The sequence below is a fragment of the Apus apus genome, chromosome 1, assembly GCF_020740795.1.
Source record: "Apus apus isolate bApuApu2 chromosome 1, bApuApu2.pri.cur, whole genome shotgun sequence".
Classification (NCBI taxonomy): domain Eukaryota; kingdom Metazoa; phylum Chordata; class Aves; order Apodiformes; family Apodidae; genus Apus; species Apus apus.
Window position 1 is genome coordinate 72,526,882 of NC_067282.1, and position 23,634 is coordinate 72,550,515.

General features: G+C 40.2%; 1 protein-coding gene across 3 annotated transcripts in view; it reads right to left on the minus strand.

Annotated features, from left to right (window-relative positions):
* MAN1A2 (mannosidase alpha class 1A member 2) overlaps window positions 1–23,634 on the minus strand; it is a 149,689-nt gene that overhangs the window by 70,776 nt on the left and 55,279 nt on the right. For 2 of the 3 annotated variants that reach the window (XM_051608433.1, XM_051608434.1), the window contains 2 exons: window positions 11,790–11,908; window positions 9,083–9,163 (listed from right to left, as the gene is read on the minus strand). In XM_051608433.1, the coding sequence (XP_051464393.1) occupies window positions 9,083–9,163; window positions 11,790–11,908 (200 nt within the window). Of the gene's footprint in view, window positions 1–9,082; window positions 9,164–11,789; window positions 11,909–18,023; window positions 18,044–23,634 lie in introns of those variants that run through there. The other variant, XM_051608435.1, reaches the window with a different exon arrangement.

Below are 23,634 nucleotides of genomic sequence, written 5' to 3' on the forward strand. Positions count from 1 at the left end.
TCAAACAAAAATTTCAGTTAACTGCCTTGAGTTCTTAAGGCTGAAAGAATCAAGTTTCCCAAAGGCAAAGTACAGAAAGACAGGGAAACCCCACACATTTAAAGGATCCAAGGGTAAAATCAAAGTACCCAAAAAACTGTCTACAGTCAAGCAAAAGAAATCCATGTAACATCATGTTCCTCTGACTCACTTAACTACACCTCTTCAGCCTCCTGACAATGATCTGCATTTTGCATCCCGCCTTTTCCTACCTGGGGACATGACACATATACCCCAGGCAAGCCCCAGGATATGGTTGCTTCAGGTATTTTCTCTCAACTTTAGAGGACTGTGACTGTATTTCCTGCTCGCAGTATACACAATATATCGCTCAATTCCTAACACACACAAAACATGACAGCAGAAAATAAAGCATGTGGGGAACACACAGGGGAAAGGCCAAAATCCTTAACCAAGGCTGAAAGCTCATGAAGGTACTACAAACTGAAGTAAAATATATTAGTGAAAGTCTATTACCAAAGGACTTCATCCCCCATTTCACACAGCCATGGGGAGGCGAGTGAAGTGACTATGAGAAAAGCTGCAACTTGAGGGAGTTTACTGACTTCCAGTACCAGGTGACACCGAGCCCCAGGAGGTGTCCATGGCAATGAGGGCTTGCCGCTATGGTGAACCACAGGGTGTCACAGGTAAGTGGGGAGCTGTAGCTATGGGGAAGGGGCAGACTTGAAACATACAAGGGAAGAGACTCTTTCCTCATTGGGGAGATATAGATAACTCTATAACCCCCAGTGGGTGGGCCTCAATCTGCTTGTCTAGGACTTGCTGTGCAACAAGGAAGTCAGGCGAGGCAGTCTGGAAAGACACATTTTCTGAAGCAAGGAGAATCACTGTAAGACAGTGGTGCTGCTTCTTCCCCTCCTGCTGCTCTCGTTTCTTCTTCAAATGCCGACTCAGCAATCATCAATTTTACTCCAGAGATGGGAGGAGATTACTGCTTTCTACTCCATTCTCACTTGGCATGCTTCCTGAGGAGCCAGGATACCTTGCTGGTTTCAGTCCCATCAGAAATTCACCTTCTCAGCCTTTTGTTGTCCTCCTTCCTTCTTTGGTGAGGATTATGGTGATGACACAGGCCTCAACACTAGAACTGCCTCAGAGAGAAACGGCAACTGCAACTTCTTTGAAGGCTGCAGGCTCCGGGGAATTAATGGTACTCAATTATTAACTCTCAGGAGAGATACCACAGTATCTAGGAGCAGTGGATATGGCTATGATTCGGATCACTGCAAAGAGATTACCATTCCTGTAGATTTGCTCAACTTTTTGGACTTCACCGCTCTATTCTTCAAGAAGTTGGACAGACATTTGGCATGTCATACATGTATCAGGTTCATTCTAGCAGTGGGTATAGTCACTGCGGGAAGCCACTGGAAAGGAGCCATAGAGGAGAAGTGACAGCAATTAATCAAATACAACTGCAAAAAATCAGAAGATTTTGAACACACAGCAATCAACTCTGGTTTCTTCTTCACTTGGTGAAAACATAGCAACGTCGCCCCTTATCTTGCTTATGCTTTATTGCTCCTATGGTCATTTATTGTGTTTCACTACAGGAGTATTCTGCATATATGCACCATTGGGCTCTACAGCTGTCTCTCTTCTTTCTTGAAAAAACACTAATTTGGAGAGCAGAAACTTAATTTACAGTGTCTTCACAAAGACTTGGAAGTGAAAAACTTCTCCTAGAAGGGTTCAGCATCTTCAGTGCTGCCTTTTGGATGGTTTTCAGAAATGAGGAACAACAGGTCTGGATCCTTCCTGCAAGATGCTATAGGAATCTCCATCTGCCTTTATGAGCTCAAGGAAGTTTACACAGCCAATACAAAGAACTGCAGCTTGCCTCTGCTGGCACTGGTGTTCTGTAGTGTCTTCTTTGTACTTACCACTCCTTCACTAACCAGGTGTTATTTCCAGCATAATGGAAATGACAGCTTTTGGGCCACTTGATTACACACACCATAAGAAAAACCCATTTCTGCTGAAGATTCTAGTGCGGTACCCAACATCAGCTTCTGACAGACCTTTTACTGTCCTAGGCTTAGAGGACATGGCAATTCCTGGTCGCCCGGCAGCCTATTGTCACAGATTTAACATTCAGGCACATTCCTCACAGATCTGTTTTGTAACTTCTGCTGCAGCCTAGAGCTGTGGTCTGTTGACAAGCTTTCTTGTCCCAGTAGTAATGCAGAAAGACCAGCCAGCTCTTTTCTGCTTGGTGCCATTTGTTCTTGCTGCTTGCCTGGTTGTTTCTTTTTGGCATCAGGAGTTGCGAGTGTTTTGAACAGGCAGTGATTTTACAAAGCATCTCTCCTGTCCTCCCTCGGAAATCAGTATCAGCTACCCTGGTGCCCAAAAAGCCCTAAATCCACAAACTTTATTGGAAGAAGCAGGACATGTCATCAAGCATACACCCAATAAAGATCCATAGATAATTTGTTTTGAAAAAAAAAATTAGCAATGCCAATATACATAGTGAAGAGAAGACCTCAGAGAAAGAGCAAGTGCCAAACATAACTTGAAAAAAAATCTTAAATCAAATAACTGGATAGAAACTACAAGAGATGAAAGAATTCTGGGAAGTCAGCTATACAACATGGCTGATTTCCAGGCAACAGAGGAATCTGATACTTTAAGAGACTGTATGAGCAGACCTCTCCAATCTAAAAATAAAAGTGTAACTTGCATTTTACAAAAAAAAAAAAAAAAGGATGTTACTGCAAGTGCTTTATCTTGTTCTGATCTCTGTGTATACATGATACTCTTTCATTAAGCATTTATATCCTGATGCCATTACATACAATAGTGATATCAAGACATTTTATTAGTGTTGGATAGGAAGTTAAAGATAACAATATAGAACACAAAACTTTCTTGTACAATAAGTCTAGGGAGAATTAACTTGGAATAAACATAAAGAAACATACTGTTCTAGGGAAAGTGCTAAAAAAACACCTTAACAGGCATCATTAAAAACTATAAAAAACAGATTGATTTATAACTAAAAACAAATTTTATTTCTGTCAGGATGATGCATGAGAGAAGCCAAATACTTGAGTCTTACCGCAGCCCTGTCCCCTCCCCCCACACCATTCTTGCTTTTCTGTTTTGGACTTTTTCTGGGGGGGTGGTATGGTCCGTTGGAGGGGGGGGTGGGATTTTTCTTCTTTTTGTTTTGTTAATCTATGTAAGGCTGATTTTCATCCTAAACTGCCATAATCAATTTTTACTCCAAAGTAGGCATATGGTACATTAAATTCCTACTTATTTCTGTTACATTATGAACCAAGTCACAGTTTGTTCCCCTCCCCAAGTATAATAAAGACCATGACCAGTTCCTATAGAAGTTAAATGATCACAGTCTGGCTCAATTCAGAAAATGAGTTATTACATATTTTACCTTCTAAATGTTAATTTGGCCTGTTAACTCCATTTAACAGATGGAAAAGAGGAAGCATAGTGGTGCCTGTGAACTCAGAAGGCGGAAAACCCCGTATCTACAAGGTCATGCTTCTTTTTTGATCAAAATAAAAAATGTGAAAACTGTATCCATTCTGTCATAACCTGGGGTGGAAAAAAGGAGTGCCTAGTTCTCACAGTACAGCTCCCAGTCACTTTCTAAGTACACTCCTAAAACTTGTATCTCCAAAAATATTTAAATTAGTAGCTCCTGACTGTGTACAGGCACAATTAATTTTGCACTTCCTATTTAGAGACTCGGTACTCAGAGATTATGCCTATCAATGTACAGCTTAATAAGGAATAATGATCAATGAACTAAACACTTTGGTTTTTTTGCTGAGTGGAAACTGTGAAAAAACGTCAGGCACACAGCAAAATACATGAGATCCTGCATGGACATGAGATGTTCAGCACCCCCATGAGATGTCACACTTTTTCCTTCTGCTTTTTATCAAGTCTCTTTTTCTGTCTTTGGTTTGATAGTATGATTTTAAAAACATCCCAGCATGCCCGTCTTGTACTGGGGTCCCCAGTACTGTAGCCAGTTCTGGAGTCCCCAGCACAAGGACATGGACCTGTTAGAATGGGTCCAGAGGAGGACCACAAAGATAGATGATCAGAGGGCTGGAGCACCTCTCCTGTGAAGAAACACTGTGAGAGTTGGGGTTGTTCAGCCAGGAGGCTCCATGGAAAGGCTCCATGGAAACCTTATAGTGGCCTTTTAATATATGAAGGGAGCTTATAAGAAAGATAGAGCAAGACTTTTTACCAGGGTTTGTAGTGACAGGAGAAGATGCAATGGTTTTAAACTGAAAGAGGGTATGTTTAAACTGGACATAAGAAAGAATTTTTTCTTTTTACTATGAGAGTGGTGAGACACTGCAACAGGCTGCACACAGAAGTTGTGGATGCCCCATCATTGAAAGTGCTCAAAGTCAGATTGGCCTGAGCTCTGAGCAATTTGATTTAGGTCTTCCTGCTGTCCATGGCAAGGTGTTGGACTAGATGATCTTTAAAGGCCTCTTCCAATACAAACCATTCTGTGATTCTATGTTCCACTATTTTAGCATAGATTGATTATATATATCAATTATACACTTTGGAGAAAAGTCACAGGCTCAAAGCTTAAAAAAAACCCAAACAACCAGCCCACTCCAAGAATCTCAAAAGCATTAGGACCTCATTCCTACATAAGAACCGAGACAAAGAAGGCACACTCTTATATCTGGTAAAATGCACCTAGCCAGACACCAAATGGCCTGTCCACGATCAGACAGAAAAAACTTATTGTGCAGAGGATTTAAACAAGGGCCTCCCAGATTGCAGACTACCCTGCCACCAGAAAAATCTCTGCTTTTGCAACTTGAGAAGATGAAACCGAATGTATGGGCAAACACTCTACTCTGTGCCAAGTTTCACAGGTATATCTTTATTTTCTTCTATTCAAAATGCATTCTGAAATGGAAAAATGGAGAAAGATGGTGATTTTCCCCAAATCAAGATAACTGCCTGATAAGACAGAGAAACCACTTTGTCTCTTTACATCAAAAGAAAGGTACAGGGAAGAAAGATAGCCAAGATATTTGGCTGGGGGACATGAAAATGCATCCTCCTCAAACTTCAGTTTTATGTTCAACACTCAAGGAAGTCCGGCAGAAATTCCCACATGTAAAAGGTTGAATTGTTAAAAAAATTCACAAAGAAAAGCCTGTGACTCAACACTGGACAGGACAGGCCTACAGCATTTTAAGCCAAGTTGCCAGTTTCTAAAAAAGCAGCTTATTTTTTTGTTGTTGTAAAAGATAAATTTCATTATTCCTTACCCAGTGCAGTGAGCAAGAGCGAACTCTTACTGGAAAAAGGGATAGCAACACACACAATCTTAATATGAAAGGTTTAAAATTTTATCCTCAACTGTTACCAGCATCATTAAAACTGTGATCACAGTTGTTGCTCATCTAAGCAATATCAGTAACATGAGAGCTAAAATATACCATGGAGACCACAGTCATACCACTAGTCATGCTAAGTACTTTTTTTATAATTATCATGTTTCTGATAAAAGCAGTAAACTATCTAAATTAGCAGCCAACTTTATTTAAAAACTGTGATCAATATCTAGCACTACAACTCCTAATCAGATAAAATCCTATCAAGCACAATTATTAGAATCATAGAATCATAAAGGTTGGAAGGGACCTCAAAGATCATCAAGTTCCAACCCCCCTGCCATGAGCAGGGAACCCTACCACTAGACCAGGCTGCACAAAACCTCATCCAGCCTGGCCTTAGAAACCCCCAGGGATGGGGCATCAACAACCTCCCTGGGCAACCCATTCCAGTTCCTCAACACCCTTAGAGTGAAGAATTTCTTCCTAATATCTAACCTAAATCTCCCCTCTCTCAGTTTAAAACCATTACCCCTTGTCCTATCACTGTCTTCTCTGATGAAAAGCCCCTCCCGAACTTTCCTGTAGGCCCCTTTCAAGTACTGGAAGGCCGCTATAAGGTCTCCCCAGAGCCTTCTGTTCTCCAGGCTGAACAGCCCCAATTTTCTTAGCCTGTGTTCATAGCAGAGGTGCTCCAGGCCTTTGATCATCCTGGTGGTATTCTCTCCATACAAAGGGTGAAAGCATGTAGATAAACCATGCTGACTCCAACTCTCCAAATGTGGCCAAGTAAAAATGACTGAACTTCCACAGACACTATTTTATGGCTGTCAGTATAGTATCTTTAACAGCACCAACAGGAGTCAAAAAATGAAGTAAACAGCTTTTATCATTTTCACCCCCAGAGCAGTAACTCGCATTGCTGACCTAAGCTGAATTTATAGAAATTAAAGGGGGAAAACCAGAATTAATTCCAAGTAGCCCATTCCTTACACTGGACATGTTTTTCAGTACATCAAACAAAACATGTGGAAGTATGGAAATTCGTGTGATAACCTAAACCAGTATCTAGCAACAGTCTTACAGCAGTATAGGCTTGGAGGAAGGGAGATGGGGACTGAACTATAAAGAAGGCATGGCAAGGGAGTATGAGGAAGTAAATGATAGCATGAAGAACAAAGGAAGGATACCTGTCGGTAACTAGAGACTCCCTTAGCCCATGTGCATGTTCACAAACTTGATCAGGCAAAAAACCCAAACAACGGGGATCAGGTTTGCCTGTCTTTGCAGTGGTTAAGAAGTGTTTCCTCAAATGCCTTATTGCAGGAAAAAAACCCAAGAAATTAAGTATGCCCCAATCCTGAGCTAAGGAATACCTTTCCTCCTTGGGAAGAGAAGAGAGAAGACCAGATTGGAAATGACATCTCAAACAAACCTGTTTCCAGCTCCAAGGAGTTATCATCAGAAGCAGATGCCTCTCTGTTGGGCTCAATTACTGAAAATGCTTGAAGTTCCCTTGCTTGTCTTACTCACACTGACAAATTGCAGAGAAACCACCCAACTTGGCAAATGAAGTAGCCTCTCAGGTACCATCAGTGGTCCTGTCTGCCACACCTTTTTTCTTTTAATGAGTTCTTGTTTTGGAAAAATAAAGATAATGCATATGAACGCTTGACAGGAATAATCTATCAGAAGTCAGAAAGCATTCAAAAGCCATTGGAGAGACTAATGCCATAAAAATATTTTTAAAAACTAAAGAGTCAGCTCAGTGGCAAAGTTCATTAATGACAGAGGGTAAAAACTTTCCAAGAAAAGAAATAGTATGTTGCTCTGAGTGTACCAACTGACTTAGAAACAAATGAAAGGAAAAGGAATATTCAGCTTTACAAATGCAGCCTAAGTTTTGGCAGTGTTTCACTGCATCCATCTCCATACAGGGGCAAAAGAAGTTCTGGTTAAGATGCTTGTGCACAGGTGTGGCATGGATCTATACAAACAATCAAGTTACTGATGAGTAATCTCTGCTTCCTCTCTGAGGTTTTTCACATTCATCGTGTAAGTCTCCAAGGAGCATGCTCCAGTTTGAGTAAGTTAGCCATAGCCAGGATCAACATTCCTAGTTGAAGAGATTTTTTGGGACTGCTCTACTCCACACTTGAAGGCTTCAGTGATCACACAGTACCTTAACGTGATCTCAACTCCAACCAATAGGAATACAGATTTCCAGAAAGGAAGCATCCTTCAGTGTGCTACTGAGGTCACTTGCTCTACAGCAGGAACTACTCTGACTGCTCCCTAACAGTTCCAGCTTGGCTGCTTCAGCTGCTCCTTGGCACAAGCTGAAAAGTGCATGTAGGTCGAACTGCTCCCTATGAAACTTCTTCACTACCAAAATAAAAACAACATGCAGTTTTCCTTGCTTATGTCTGACAACAAAAGAAAGTTTCTGTTCTGGGAGCCTTCAAAAGAAAACTAGTAGGTCAATAATGCTGTGCTGCTTCTTTCCTCTGGGCCTTCTGTATCAGTCCACATAAATCAGTGCAGCAGAAAGTACTGCTTGCAGCTCATCCCTTTGCAGATGAGGGGCTTGGAGAATGTGGACAATAAAAAAGGTGAAACAGTAGCATCTGATGAAAAATAAACTAGCAATTTCTTTCAAGATATAAGCTGGATTTGTGCTTTTCTACGAAGCCCTCCATCCAAAGAGAAGACACTTCTACAAAAGAAAATTCACAGATCCCAGGATGATGCTGAAGACCTAAAAAGCCAACAAATACGAGGTTTTTCTTGGTAATTTGTAGGGCTCTGGACCAAAAATCCCTCAGAACTTGATAAGTATGTGGTGCTCCCCTAAACAAAGGAGGAAGATGCATATGAACATCTGAAATTGTATCAAATCCTTGGCATTAAATAAAGCTAGAAGCCTAATATTTTAGGTAGTGGACTACAGAAGGGTCATAAAATTTTAAAGAAAAAAAAAAGATAAAACCAAACAAATCAAAGACATAGGCACCAGATCAAAAGACAGGTAGCTGATAAGACATAAGACAATATGACAATCTGTAGGTTGGGTCACCTTTCAGCCTTTGCTAGACCAAAGAAGTCCATGCTCGCAAGTCTTTGGGTATATGCACCCTTTCAATCTAAGCATGCCTTTGGATAAGCACTCAAGTGTAACTCTCCAATCTTTTTTAATAGACGTTTCAAAAGTGGAATGAAATTGGCTTGGTATTTCTCAATTTGCCACTGAGAAAAGGGTAAAAAGATTGTGCTGCGCTTTTGTGAGGCAAACCTACAGCCTTGCAGGACAAGAGACAGAACTATTATTTCTACCTTCCTGGTGTTACACAATATAAAACCAAGTTATTGTTGGCAAGAGAAGCTTGTGACTTGACATTTCAGGCCAATGTTTGCTTGAGTGGATATTTTTTGAAAACATCTTGACAAAAGTAGCATTTCAAAGCTCTAACAAAGTGTCCTAAATTGTCCAAGAGCTGCACAGAAACAAGCTTTAAAGATTCCATATTCTAAGAACTTGATTGCTTTGAACAACTTACTGCTGTAAAACTAGTTTGCAAACTACCAAGAAACCAAGATTCTAGAAAATTCTTCATATGCAACATTTGCTAGATATATATTCAGTTTCAGCAACCCCTTCTCAGTCTCCTTACCTCTTGTCCTGAAAGGTAGTATGCTGCTAGAAGACCACCAATGAAGCGAATATTTACCTCAAAAACAGACACTTCAGAATTCTGAAACAGGAAGAAAGAGTAAATCATTAGCCAACTCCCTTATCAAAGAATAAGAAAAAAATTATCAAGGCAGAGGCAAGTACATACCCCAAATCAACATGAATGCAAGGATTTGTACTGTTTCAGTACCTAGATATATACTGAAATTCTTGTGTGCATCTTCATGACACCAAGTGACAATTCTACTCACAGATTCAAATTATTTTTAAAAATCAAATTAGGTTTTTCTTCTCCTGCTTTCTGATCTTATTATCATCACAAAGTGCAATTAAAATGGTTAAGGAATGGTGGGAAAATAGGAAAGGACTGCACTTTTCCATAATACAGCATCTTTTATGTTTAAGCATGACACCAAATCTTCTGGGTGTGCAGGATAAAGTAAAATAAGAATTAGAGAATTCCTGAAACAAGCTTTCTTAACCTTAATTACCAGTGTGAATTTTCAAAGTCAGAGATCTATTTTAGCATAGAAATAGCCTTTGTGTATTTAATGTTTTGACAACAAGTTCTGCAAAACCACTGAGAAACTCAGGAGAATAAACCATTTTACTTCCTTCCTTCACATTAATATCCTTGGGCTAAATTCACCAGTAGGTTTTGACTCATTTAACCCACTGAAAAATTAAGAACTAGCCAGTTTTAGCATCTTTCCACCTCCCTCTGCACCCATTTACTCCTTTGCCTTCATATACCCCAATCTGTCTTTCCCATAAACTTCTACTCATTCAACACATTGGACACAGAAATGTAGTTTTATCAAAAGACACTGAGATATGGGAACCTTTCATTTTATCCAGAAAAATCACTAGAATGTACACTGTACAAGTTGACCCACCAATTAGTACACAGTTTAAATTATATTTATAGGTTAATCTTTCCTTTTTGCACTATTTCTGTGGTACCTGCAGCTGTCTCAGGCATTTTGCTTGTGTCTAAAATAAATGAATTTTACACATATTACTTATTTCAGAGAGATTATATGAATACTTTAAAGATTTCCTCAAATAGCACTGATGATTAAAAGACTAAAGTTTGAAATACTCCAAAATACAGGTTTTCTTCAATTAAAAAAAACTTATTTTTATTCACATACAGGTGATACAAGAAAAATATCAACAATGCAGCATATGATTCCACCCAACATCTATTAAAGCCATGAATCACACAAGCAATGGCACAGTGCAGAATGAAACCAATGATTTTATTTCCCAGTAAAAGAATCCAAAAAGAACAAATTTACAACAAACCATATAAGGAAATTACTCAAGTCTGGTACATGTAAGACAATTCATTAACTTTCAGAAATATTTATGGATATAGGAAACTGTAACTGAAGCAGAATGGGTCATGTAAATTCCTTCTACCCAAATCCTAGATTAATTCTGCACATTTATATTGAGATTGTCTGAGAACAGCCAAAAATTATGGAAGTAATTTGTTTCATCCTCATAATAGTACCATTATGTCCACACTATCTCTGATATACTTAGGATATTCAGGTTTAGACTGAATAATTATCTGGCACTAACTGAAAAAAGCAGAGTAGGATTTCTTTAATATTTGCCAGACAGCCAATGTATAAAACAAAAGGAAAAAACCCAAATAAATCATTTCTGAAATGTAGGATATAAAAACAACAATAATCATCTGCTCAATTCTGAGTGTATACCTACCTTTCATTTTGTGCATTAGTGCACGAAAAATTACCTTTGGAACCATACAGCAAGTTCCAAGGATTGAAATACAAATTCTCTCGCAGAGTCTATGACACAGTCCCAATACTAGCAATAAGAACACTGGTCAACAAGGATGAAATAGAGCAATTTCTTCCATTTAACACTTCCAAACTTTGCACAATCAAAGCATGCCTAGATGTCAGATGTCATATGACCAGTGGGGAAATTCTTATCACCTACAGGTTCTGACTCTAATTAAGAGGACTCAAGTGGCATTTTTCATGTTAAAACATCTTAATGACACTGTAGAAGATATTGTGTTAAGTAATTTATACACCATGCTTTTGGTGTATAAATTACTTTTGGGGGAAATATTCTTCACACCTCATTTATTTCTAAATACTATCAGATAGAAAAGCCTCATCTTTCTGCATTTATTTCTGCAGCCCTGTTGGGTCTCACTGACCCCATTTCCTTTCTTAGAATCAAAGATTTGTAGAATGGTCTGGTTTGGAAGGGACCTTACAGATCATCAGGTTCCAACCTCCCTGCTATGAGCAGGGACACCTCACACAAGACCAGGCTGCACAAAGCCCCATCCAGCCTGGCCTTGAACACCTCCAGGGAGGGGACTTCCACAACCTCCCTAGGCAACCTGTTCCAGCACCTTACTACCCTCATGGTGAATTTCTTCCATGATCCTCTTATGACCTGTACTTTGAAACGACAATATATAGTTGTATCATTACTTAAAGTGTGAAAGGGTTGGTTTGGTTTTCTTCAAAATACATACAGTTAAAACACAGAGAATTTCAGTGAAGCTTACATCTGAATTTCTGATACTTTGAATTATAAATTTTTTACATTTCAGCTGAAAGATCAATTCTGGCTCCCCACAAGAGGAACACTATGAAAAGGACTAGAGAAATACTAGGACAAGTTCTACTCACCACACTGAAATCAAGATTTTTGTCAATCCATTCTTGTCCTTCTCTGAATTCATCATGAAGCCCCATGATATAAAGAGTATCCAATGCATCTACTATAGTAGCACCCATTTGTGAGTTTCCTACACACAAAAAGAAGGATTTCTATTAGAAGTGATTATTTGATTACTTTTCTTAAACATCACAAGCACAAGAAAATAACCCAAGCAATAGCAAAGCAAAGCTATTACAAAGAACACAGTACAAAAAATAATCAAAACAAGCAAGGAATCAGCAGCTACACAAGAGTATCACACTTCTCTCTCAAGGCATCAGCCCTCTGGCATAGTTTGGCTTCTGGGAATAAAAGAACACTAAAGTTAGAAAAAACCCCAAACCTCCTCGACTGTTTTCCTAACCTGAACATAAGCGACTGTACTTTGACACACGCACACAAAAGGAAGGCAAACATCTGGCTTCAAAAAGCTATTAGGAATTCTAGGAGAGAAGTGTTAAGAAAAAAAAAGCCTATGTAAGATATGCACCCTAGAGGGAAGGGAGGCCACCCAGAGGGACCTTGACAGGCTGGAGAGCTGGGCCAGTGCCAACCTCATGAAGTTCAACAAAGCCAAGCGCAAGGTTCTGCACCTGGGTCAGCACAACCCCAGGCACAAATACAGGCTGGGGGAAGCATGGCTGGAGAGCAGTCCCAAGGAAAAGAACTTGGGGGTGGTAGTAGATGAGAAGCTCGACATGAGCCACCAGTGTGTGCTGGAGTCCAGAGAGCAACTGCATCCTGGGCTGCATCAAAAGAAGTGTGGCCAGAAGGGCCAGGGAGGTGATTCTGCCCCTCTACTCTGGTGAAACTCCACCTGGAGTACTGCATACAGCTAAGGAGACCCCAACACAGGAAAGACATGGAGCTGTTGGAGAGGGTCCAGAGAAGGGCCACCAAGATCATCAGAGGGCTGGAGCACCTCTGCTATGAAGATGCTGAGAGAGTTGTGGTTAGTTCAGCCTAGAGAAGAGAAGGCTCCAAGGAGACCTTATAGCGGCCTTTCAGTGCTTGAAAATGAGCTACAGGAAAGCTGGGGAGGGGCTTTTCATCAGAGAAGACAGTGATAGAACAAGGGGTTTTAAAATGAGAGAGGGGAGATTTAGGTTAGATATTAGGAAGAAATTCTTCATTCTAAGGGTGGTGAGGAACTGGAATGGGTTGCCCGGCGAGGTTGTTGATGCCCCATCCCTGGAGGTTTTTAAGGCCAGGTTGGATCAGGTTTTGTGCAACCTGAGAGGTAGGGTTCCCTGTTGATGGCAGGGGGGTTGAAACCTGATGATCTTTAAGGTCGTTTCGAACCTTAATGATTCTGTGATTCAATGATTCTATAAAGCAATCAGTATTTGCAGTAATGACTTGCACTTCCCAGCATTTACTATTGAAATGTTCAAAGTTTTGAAATTATGGAAGTTACACATCTTAATGGGTGACACGGACAGTGGGATCGAGTGCACCCTCACAAGTTTGCTCACTACACCAAACTGTGTGGTGAGATCAACAAGCTGGAGAGAAGGGATGCCATCCAGAGGAACTTTGACCAGCTACAGGTGGGCTACAGGTGGGCCTGCACAAAGTGCATGAAGTTCAACCAGGCCAAGTGCAAGGTCCTGCCTCTGGGTCAGTACAATCCCATTCACAAATGGGCAGAAAACTGATCAAAAACTACTCTGAGAAGGCCTTGGGTTTGATGGTGGACAAGAAGCTTAACATGAGACAGCAATGTGCGCTTGAAGCCCAGAAAGCCAACTGGGTTCTGGGCTGCATCAAAAGCAACATGGCTAGCAGGTCAAAGGAGGTGATTCTCCCACTTTACTCTGCTGTCCTGAGACCCCACCTGTGTCCAGTACTGTGTCCAGTTCTGGACCTCCCCACACAGGATAGACAGGGTGCTCCTGGATTGAGTCCAGAGGAGGGCCACAAAGATGATCAGAGGGCTGGAGCACCTCTGCTATGAAGACAGGCTGAGAGAGTTGGGGTTGTTCAGCCTGGAGAAGAGAGGGCTCCAGGGAGAACTTAAGAGTGGCCTTCCAGTACCTGAAGGGGCTACAGGAAAGCTGGGGAGGGACTTTTTACAAGGGTGTGTAGCAAGAGGACAAGGGGTGATGGTTTTAAACTGCAAGAGGGGAGATTTAGATTAGACATTAGGAAGAAGTTATTTAGTGTGAGGATGGTGGAGACACCGGAACAGGTTGCTCAGGGAGGCTGTGGCTGTCCCATCTCTGGAAGTGTTCAAGACTAGGTTAGACAGGGCTCTGAGCAATCTGTTCTAGTAGGAAGTGTCCCTTCCCATGGCAGGAGGGTTGGATCTAGATGATCCTTAAGGTCCCTTCCAACCTAAAGCATTCTATGATTCTATGACACCTAGTCACTGAAAGCATAGACTGATAAGCAGGGATGGCCTGACTTGATTTGACTGTGCAGCCTCAAGATGTTCAGGTCACTACCTGCATGGATCCATACCATGAGGTGTTAATGGATTCCTCTATCATCATCACTTAAAGTGGAACAATTAAAGCCAAATAAAAATCAATAGTGCTTTACTTTTAAATGCCATTTACTTGAAGCAGCAACAATTTAGAGCTGACTGATGAGCGACTCATGGCTTTGTACACAGGAGACAGGATGAACAGGTGCTGAGCCACTGACCACACTTAGCCTTGACCTCCATCCCAACCTAAGCTGTTGCCCTTATTAGGCAGAGGTCTTTGTTTCTAGAGGAAAGCAAAAATCACCACGGATTTATTTATTTTCATATATTATATACAATTTCCCACACACTAAGGAAGTAGCCACATTTCATTGTTCATACCATTAGTCTATAAAACAGTACAGTAACTATATGATTAGCAATGTAATGACAGCAGTCCCCTAACAAGTTACACGAATTTCAGTGTTTTATGTGCTTTTTATCCATAATGAAACTTCTACAGGGCAGTGTTCCTGCTTGTTTATTTCTATTTATTAATGTTTTATTTTTACACGTTCAGAGATATTGTTCCCTCAAGCACAACAATAGCTGAATGAAGCCATTACCACCATTGTATTTCTTTCACACACCTCAATGACTGATACTTACATGCAAGCTTAATTCCATCTGCAGAAATTTCTTTCCCCAATGATAAAAATTAAACACAACAGTCTCTGACAAAGTAATCGCCAACTAATTTCTTCAAAAATAGTTGTGCATCTGTTTTAATTAACTAAAACTCAATATGGCAAGCCTTAAGTCAGTGGCATTTGTTGAGAATATTCAAGCACAGATGGGGACATGCTACCTTTCATAAGATTAATTAAAAGACGTGTCCTTTGACAAATTGGCCACCAGGCATACCTCTAACTCTCAGGAATTGAATTCATCACGGTGCACAACTACTGTAAGGTTTAACACCCTCAGCCAAGTAACAAACTCCACTGCTTGTGCTGAAGTGGAGGTTGTTTTGAGCAGAGCTACGGCATGTATCTTTTCGTAAGCACAATGTGACAGTTATCTAAATATCACTTCAAAAATATGCAATCAGACCACAACACAAGGACTAACTTCAGTATTAGCTGAAAAGGTATTTCTGCTGTACAGTTAGAATGTGTTATTACTGCTATGGCACTCGAAGTTATTTCTGTTCCTTCATTTAAACCACATCAATAACATTTTCAAATAAACGAGGTGTTGAAACGAATAGGAATATACATGGCCTTGAGAAATCCTGAAAGCTGCTCTTGTAATAGCTTAAAAAAACCCAACAACCTTTTAACTTAAACACAGTGAGAACCACATCAGTAAGCTCTCATATTCTATAATGGCGCGAGGAGAATACATTGTGTGGGGATGGACTGGTGTGTTGCCATCCCACTCAACCCAGGAAAATGTTCAGACATCACTGTACAATCATCCACAGTTCTATAGATTTCAGAAGTACATTCAAGTGTCCACAGAGGGGGACAGCAATATGCTGGGCACAAGAATATCTACTTTTCAGCCCTCCAGAAAATATCTTAAAAACGGCAAATTTAGACAATCTTTTTCATTAAGTTGTCTGCACAGATCCATGAAAAAAGGGCCACGGGGATGTAAAAGCCCATGCAAATCCAACAGATGCATCCAGACTGAGAGTGGAAGGACCAGAACTGCTGGAACAGAGCTCTCTCCAGAATCAATAAAAAATGTCCATAGTGTCCTAACACATCCTGCGGTGACTGAAAAGTAAGTCTTCACCAATTACAGACAAGAAATTTGCTTTCTCCCTTCACAACATTAAAAGTGAATGCCTCAATCTCATATATAGAACTCTCACCTAAACCAGTAGTCCCCTCTCGGGACTGACTGACAACCTGTTTCACACAAGACCTTCTAGCATTCTTTGCAGTCACAGAAATAAACGCAGTCCAAGAGAACAAAACAGACTTGCTCAACCTCTTTTTTCCCTTAAGAATCAATTAAAGGTGTACACTCTTACTCTCAGCTTTTGCCTGGGCCACATTCCCAATAGTTTTTCAAGCCCTCCCTCCTGCTGCCTTTTTACTCCTTTTTCTCATCTTTTATGTTTAACTTTCCTAGATACAGAAGCATCCAACAAAATATTACTGAGCAACACCCCCTCTGCTCACCTGTGCCTCTTCCCTGAGAAGTTACAGGTGCCTGTTTCTGAGATGCTGACTAGTATGGTTAGAGTTTCTAGACTCCAACTGAGAGCTTAACTACTTCTTACTTGCTAAGAATAGTATTTTTATCCCAACCCATACTAATTTATTAGTTTTTCTTCATTTTTTTATTTGTAAGTAGGCTATATTAACCACATTTGAGTAATTTTGCCTTTTTCTTCTTAATTATATGGTAACTAATCCTAACTGCACACCAGCACTTCTTCCTTGAGGAAGACCCAAAAGAACAATCTTTGGTTTTTAAACCTTTATGGCTGAAAACAATTCTAAAAGGTCAAGAGATGACAAACCAGTATTTTGCAACAGATTGTCTATCCAGTCTTCTTCCTTTAGTGTTAATCAAGCAGCAGAACGAAGTTCCCTCCTCCCAGGCACTGAGGAGGAAAGAGTCTAAAATGCAGAGTTCATACCCAGAAGCCTTGTGTCTTAACATAACAACTTGTCTGCCCTGTTCTGCAAGACAGGTATAACTTAAAACCATCTGTGAGCTTCTACTAGGCTGGGTTAGAAATTAAAATTAATTAATTGCTCTGAGCTTCTTTCTAGGAGGATTATATGAAAGGGTTTCATTCTTAACTTGTTCCTAAATAACAGCTTCCACTGAAGTCTTCTGTACCTGAGGTTCACAGCCTACCCACAACAGGAAATCATCTTGTCACCACTGTCTTCCCACCATACTAAAAGGCACTGCACTACCTGCAAAGCAGCAGCTGAAATCTGAAGCAGGAGAAAACAGCAAGTGTCCAAAGATCACTGGCCTGCATTAGTCACATATAGTGCTATAGGGAAAACAGACTACAATGGACAGACAGCTGTATCACAGAATCGTCATAGTAGGAAGGAAACCACAGAGATCACCCAGTCCAATTCCCCTGCTAATGCAGGACTCCCTAAAGCACATTACTCAAGACTGCATCCAGGGGGTCTTGAATGTCTCCAGAGAAGGAGACTCCACAACCTCCCTGAGCAGCCTGTTCTAGTGCTCTGTCACCCTCACCGTAAAGAAATTTTTCCTCATATTTAAATGGAACTTCCCATTGCCACTCATCCTGTCAGCAGGAACTACTACTGAAAGGAGTCTGGCTCTATCCTCCCTGCACCCACCCTTTAGATACTTAAAGGCATTAATAAGGTCTCTCCTCAACCTTCTCTTCTCCAGGGTAAACAGTCCCAGCTCTCTCAGCCTCTCCTAATAAGAGAGATGCTCTAGTCATCTTTACTGCCCTCCACTGGACTCTCTCTAGTAGTTAACTGTCTCTCTTGAACTGGGGAGCCCAAAATTGGACACATTACACTGGATGGGGCCTCAATAGGGCAGAACAGAGGGGGAGGATGACCTCTCTCGACCTACTGGCCACACTCTTCCTTATGTAACTCAGGATTCCATTTGGCTTCTTGGCCACATTGCTGACTCATGCTGTACTTCTCCTTCCTGATGCTGATACAAGCCATTCAGTCTAAAGTCACAAAGATATAAATTTTCAATTGATAACAGAGTGTTTTTTTTCTCCTTTCATAACCATGGTAAGATCCATAAATTTTACCTTAAAGGATAAGAGGAGAATCTTCACAGACTTGAACTGCAGAAGGTGTCATTTGAAAAGTAATGAAGTAACTAAACAAAGAGATAACAATTTAGAGAAGTATACACTGCTTACTATTACCTCAACCAGTCTGATCTATTATGGCACAGGATACAGAGAGAGCAGATGTCTCATTGTGGTGAAAAAGGCTACAAAACAAATTATAATAGAAAATAACACTCTCTTAGCTGAAGGCAGTTCTCCCAGGGTCCTGCCTCTATTCAATACAAAGACTCCGTTGGTCATGTTGCACAAGATAATAACTGATTCCAAAAGGGCTCAGTTTTACAAATGTCAGATTAGGAAGTTTCCTCTCCATATAATTATAGTCCTAGTTGATTGAGCTTCAAATTTAATGAAGTTTGCCTAATGAATGCAATACTCATTCTTCTAAATAAAACAGAACATTCATCATGAGCTAATGGAAGGAATTTAGCAGGGAAATAGCTGAACTATTAACAAAATCATGCACAGTGTTATTAAGCAAGAGTATTATTCCAAAGGACTGCAAAATAGTAAGTCAGATTTATATCAAGGTAGACTTCAGTTTCCTGAGATTAGACAAATAACTCCTTCGCTTGATAGCACATAAATCTACAGTCTGAAATATCTACTAAATCATGACTAAGTGTAAAGAACAGGGCCATTAAAAGAAAAATGGTCTTCCTATCTAAAATCCTTTCAGTATGTCAAAGCATTAGATGAAGAACTGGTTTATTTATACCATTTTAAAGTCTCACAAGAGACTATCAAAGCACAGGGAGACAGATCATTGGCATGTGTTCCATGACAAAAGGAATACGAAGAAAATAAATAGCCCATTTTCATTATACCATAAGGATAACTATGGAGATTTAGAGCATCTGATATCAGCTACAAGGTTGCATAGTGTATTTATGATATAAAAGCACAAGAGACTATGAACAGTGAGACGCTACATAAATACGTGAACTAGCATAGATAAATGACCAGAGAAAACAACAACAATTTGAGACACAGACATATTATGTAAATAAGGAACGAGATGACAGATTAAAACTCTATGCCGGCAAACTCAAGTCATGCACTCCCAGTTGAAAAGTAATCACTGAATGGGTGCTTCACCGAATCTTGATTATTTGACACGTCACCCATACCTACTCCTTTCTGCAACAGGCATACACCACACAAATCCCATCACTTCTGAAAAACATTTCCATGGGGGCTGCCATTAGCCCTAGCTGAGGGCTGAGCAGGTATACTGGGTTTGGCTTTGATGGAGTTGTGCCTGTGTGGTGCTGTGTTTTTCATTTCAACTAAAACAGACGGCACTGATAACACACCAGAATTTTGGCTATTGCTGAGCAGTGCTTGAGAGCGTCAAGGCTGTCACTTCTTTTTCCCCTACCCCCAGTGAATAAGCTTAAGGTGGGCAAGAGGCTGGGAGGGGACACAATCGTGACAGCTGCCCCAAACTGAGCAAAGGATACTCCATACCATGTAATGTCACACTCTAGTGAAAAAAGCTGAGTGTGGGAGGGTGGGGCTTGCAGGTGGCCTAAGCCTGGAGACTAGATGGGCTTCAGTCTGTCTGATTACTTTTCCCGCTTCTCACTTCTTTCCTTGACTTATTAAGGTGTCTTTATCTCAACCCTTTTGCTCTTCCTAATCTCTCCCTCATCCTGCTGTGTGGGAGTTGTAAGTGAGCAAGGGGCTGCAGGGCGCTTAGCAGCTGTCTGGGCCCAACAGCAGATCAGAGCCCAGCAGCAGGAGATCAGACTCAAGGAAAAGCAAAGCTTTGATTTGTATGGCCAGTAGATTTCAAATAACTACAACTATAGATAGTTCTATTTTTTCCTCCCCTTCCACTCTCTCTCTTTCTGTACTTTAACCCTACTGTATTGGAAGTGTGTTAGTGTCCTACAAGACATTTGGCATCGATCTGAAGACCAGTTAGACGAGTAACTAACCTGAAGCAAAAGCAGATCAAATGGATCTCTCATTATCAAAATGCATGCTAGGCCAGAGTAGGGCCACTACAAAGTCAAGAAAATTAGCCTAAGTGGAAAAATTACTGTAAGGCAAGTCTGCCTCCAAGGACAGTCAGATAAAATGGGCCTAACAGGTGGATGTAATCACTGAGTGCCAGAAATAGTACAGGTCTCATAACCACCCATATTCAGTTTTTGGATTTTTCAGGGCCCTAGGCAGATACAATTTACTGGAAGCAGAACCTACTCCTACTGGTGCAGAACACGTGTAATTACTCGTGTGTTCAACTGGGGGTGGGCCAGGTTCAATTTACAAAGGAATCTAAGAGAACTGAAGTCTCAACAGATGATCTAACTTGGGTATTAAGTTAAATTTCTGCTCTGGCAGCTGACCTGATCTTCAGAGTGGCTCAGTACTACTGCCAGAGTAACCTGACAACTGGGGTACACCCAATCCTAGAGGAGAACTTCCCTATTCCATTGGAGTGATTCCAGAAACAATAGAGGAGATGTAAAGCTTCCGCAAGGAGGTAAAACTTGGCACACTTCAAGCCTAAAAGATGAGCTGTTTTTCACAAAGGCAGGTGTTTTAATCCCTAGCAACAGAGTGAAAATGCTTCCTTGATAAACACAGCCTGACATTAAATAGTTATTACAGTCTTAAAAAAACCACAAATATTCCTTTCTGACCATCTTTAGAATGGCTGAAAAATGCAGATTGGGCAAGGCTGTACTGATCATGGGGAAGTATAGCAATTTCAACTCAAAAAGATCCAAAGAATTCAAGTTTCCAGACGTTAGCAACAAGGTTTCTTAATGCAACAGACAATTACAGACTTCATATATAACACAAAAATTAAAAGCAAACAATCATCAACCCAGTTTTCTGTACCTCTAATGAGGCTCTGGAAATGAAGCTGCCACTACTGAAGCATACCACTTGTAAAATATCTTAATGACACACAAGGAACAAGATAATGCTAAGAAAAATTAATTATACTGTTGAACAACAGCTTAATTCCACTGTGAAAACAAGTGTCCAAATTAGTCAATGAAACCATACATTTAATACAAAACTGCAACATATTATTTCAGCTCAGTCATAAAATGCAATGAATAAGCCTTTAAGTATCCATGAAGAAACCAACAGCCTTCAAAATTTTAGACTCATTAAAAAGCAGAACAAAAAGCTAAGCATGTTGATTGCTTAGTTCTGTTAAATTGCTGATAATAGCCACATGAAAAGGAGTTCCTAATCTTTTGTACCAGACAGTATTTTGCATATAAATAACATTAAATAATCGATTCTAATGCGTTCCTTAATTTTATAAATTAGGAAGTAATGGGAGTGAAGCATTTCAGTGTATGCTAGTCTTTGCTCTGTGAATCTATTTAAAAGTGGACATTCAGGTAGATGTTATTAATCAATAAGCCACTGCTTAAATAGCTATGTCCTTAAGACCCAAATGTACAAACTTCTTCTAAGCATTTATACTACAATAAACCTTCCCCTTTTCTGTTCCTCCCTTGATTGCTTCACTTCATTCTTCACCTAAACCCTGCACAGCCCTCCAGCTTAATTCAAAATTCATGTAAGAGTCAAATGCAATCCCTCTAGTAGAAAGCCTGAATGTCCTAAAAAATAAATCTGAAAAGTCTTAGCATGTTAATACCAGATTGTTTCAATTTTTCACATTTCTTCCAATAATCTCATCCACTTTTCCCCCTCCTCCCTTATTTTGTTCTTAAACACTAAACCAAAACTGAGTTACTGTAGACAGAAGGAGAGAAAAGTGGACTGTGTGCAGACCATAAGTAGGATAAATGTTGGAACTGTGATCTGAGTTAGTGGAAGGTTAAGACCTAGTGATAACTGAAAGGCTGCAATGCCAGGAGAGAATGATTAGGATGAGATTCAGGGTAGTAGAGGAACGAGGAACAAGAGATGACATTAAACTGAGTACAAGGACAGAAGTGTATCAGAAAGGAGGAAAGAATAATGGGTGAGAAGCGGATGGTAATGGCAATCAGAATGAATCAAGTCAATTAGCACTAACCAAAAACACAGATCTGGAGCAACTTCATTTTGCCAAATAAGGAAGCAGAAGATTGAAGCCAAGAGTGCCTGTGAAAGATGGCTCAGAAGTATGCAGAACCTAACTATAGGCAGCAATCAGTTAAACCTAGCAGCAGACAAAGCAAGACTAGTATTTGACAGTAAATAAGAAAGCAAGATACTATCTGGACTCAAGTCCAGACTGCACGACCTCAATGCAGAAATCTTACATAAGAAGCAAGGTACGTATCTTCACCAACTTGGAAGGTTACTAGTATTTCTTACAAATAATTGTATGCTAAACTATTACATCAGCTAGACAGTAGGAAAAGCATCACAAAAAATGCATCTCTGATGGCCATCATGTCACAATCTTTTCCATAAAACCTTGGGCTACTTGCACATAATTTCAGTGCAAACCACTTCCTAAATTTTCTTTAAGATCACTAAAGAGGAGTTGATTTCAGTGTGGTAGCTGTATAACTCCATCAGAACACTGCAAAACTTAAGTTATCAATCTCCAACAGAAGACAGCGTGTATTAGGCACAAGCACAGTGCTGCACTCATGCGGCTGAACTGCTTCTGAATTACAGCTGCCTCACAGCTGCCTTCAGATGACAGTAAACCATAGTTTCATCTGCATCCCACTTTGTCCATGTTGTCCCCCTTAAGATACTTAGTTTTAAAGCTCAGTATGCTTAATCCTTATTTAGTTGTCATGCCCATTTACCTAGTATTTTAACACAGTCCAAAACAGACTGCATAGTCGTAATTTAATTCCCTTATTAGACCTGCCGCTCTTAATTCCAAATGATAGGAAACAATTTAAATTCAGGAATAGCATTCCTGCAATCTAAATAATTCCCAAATCAAAACAAATGTCAGTCCAAATATTCCCAGCAGGAAACAAATCCATTTTTTCCTCAGATCTAACCATCTGGCTTACAAGAGAAAACCAGGAGAGGATTCTTTTAGAGAGAACAGAAATTCTCAATTTGAGCTTGAGCCCTGAACTCATTAGATTTAATTTCTTCATTACCATTCGATATAGATGTTTACCTCACTATTCTACATGGCAGGTTATAGAAATCAGGTGTGTTTATCTAAGCCCGCTTGGCATCTCTGCATCTCATTATCATAGTTTTTTTAGAGACAGAATTTTCAGTCTTCTGAATAATGCTGCAGGCTTTGACATCATCGGTTCAGAAGCATGTAAAAAAGCCACTGAGAACAACTGACCTAAATGTACTGTTCATGAGCTAATACAAACTGGGTGAGAAGAATTCCATGGGAATTCTGTATTATTCAAAAGAACAGAAGACAACAGTTTCTCATGAGGAATTTTCCTGATATGCATAGACACACTTGTAACATTTTGATGAAATAGCAGTAACACTCAAAAAATTGTCTTAGGTAACCACAGTTGTCTACGGCACTAGTACAGGACACCAGTTAAGAGAGAATGCAGAGCCAGATTGCTTCCTCTCTGCACGCATTCACAAGTTTTAGAAAACAATCATATTCTGAACAAATACCCTGGCAAAA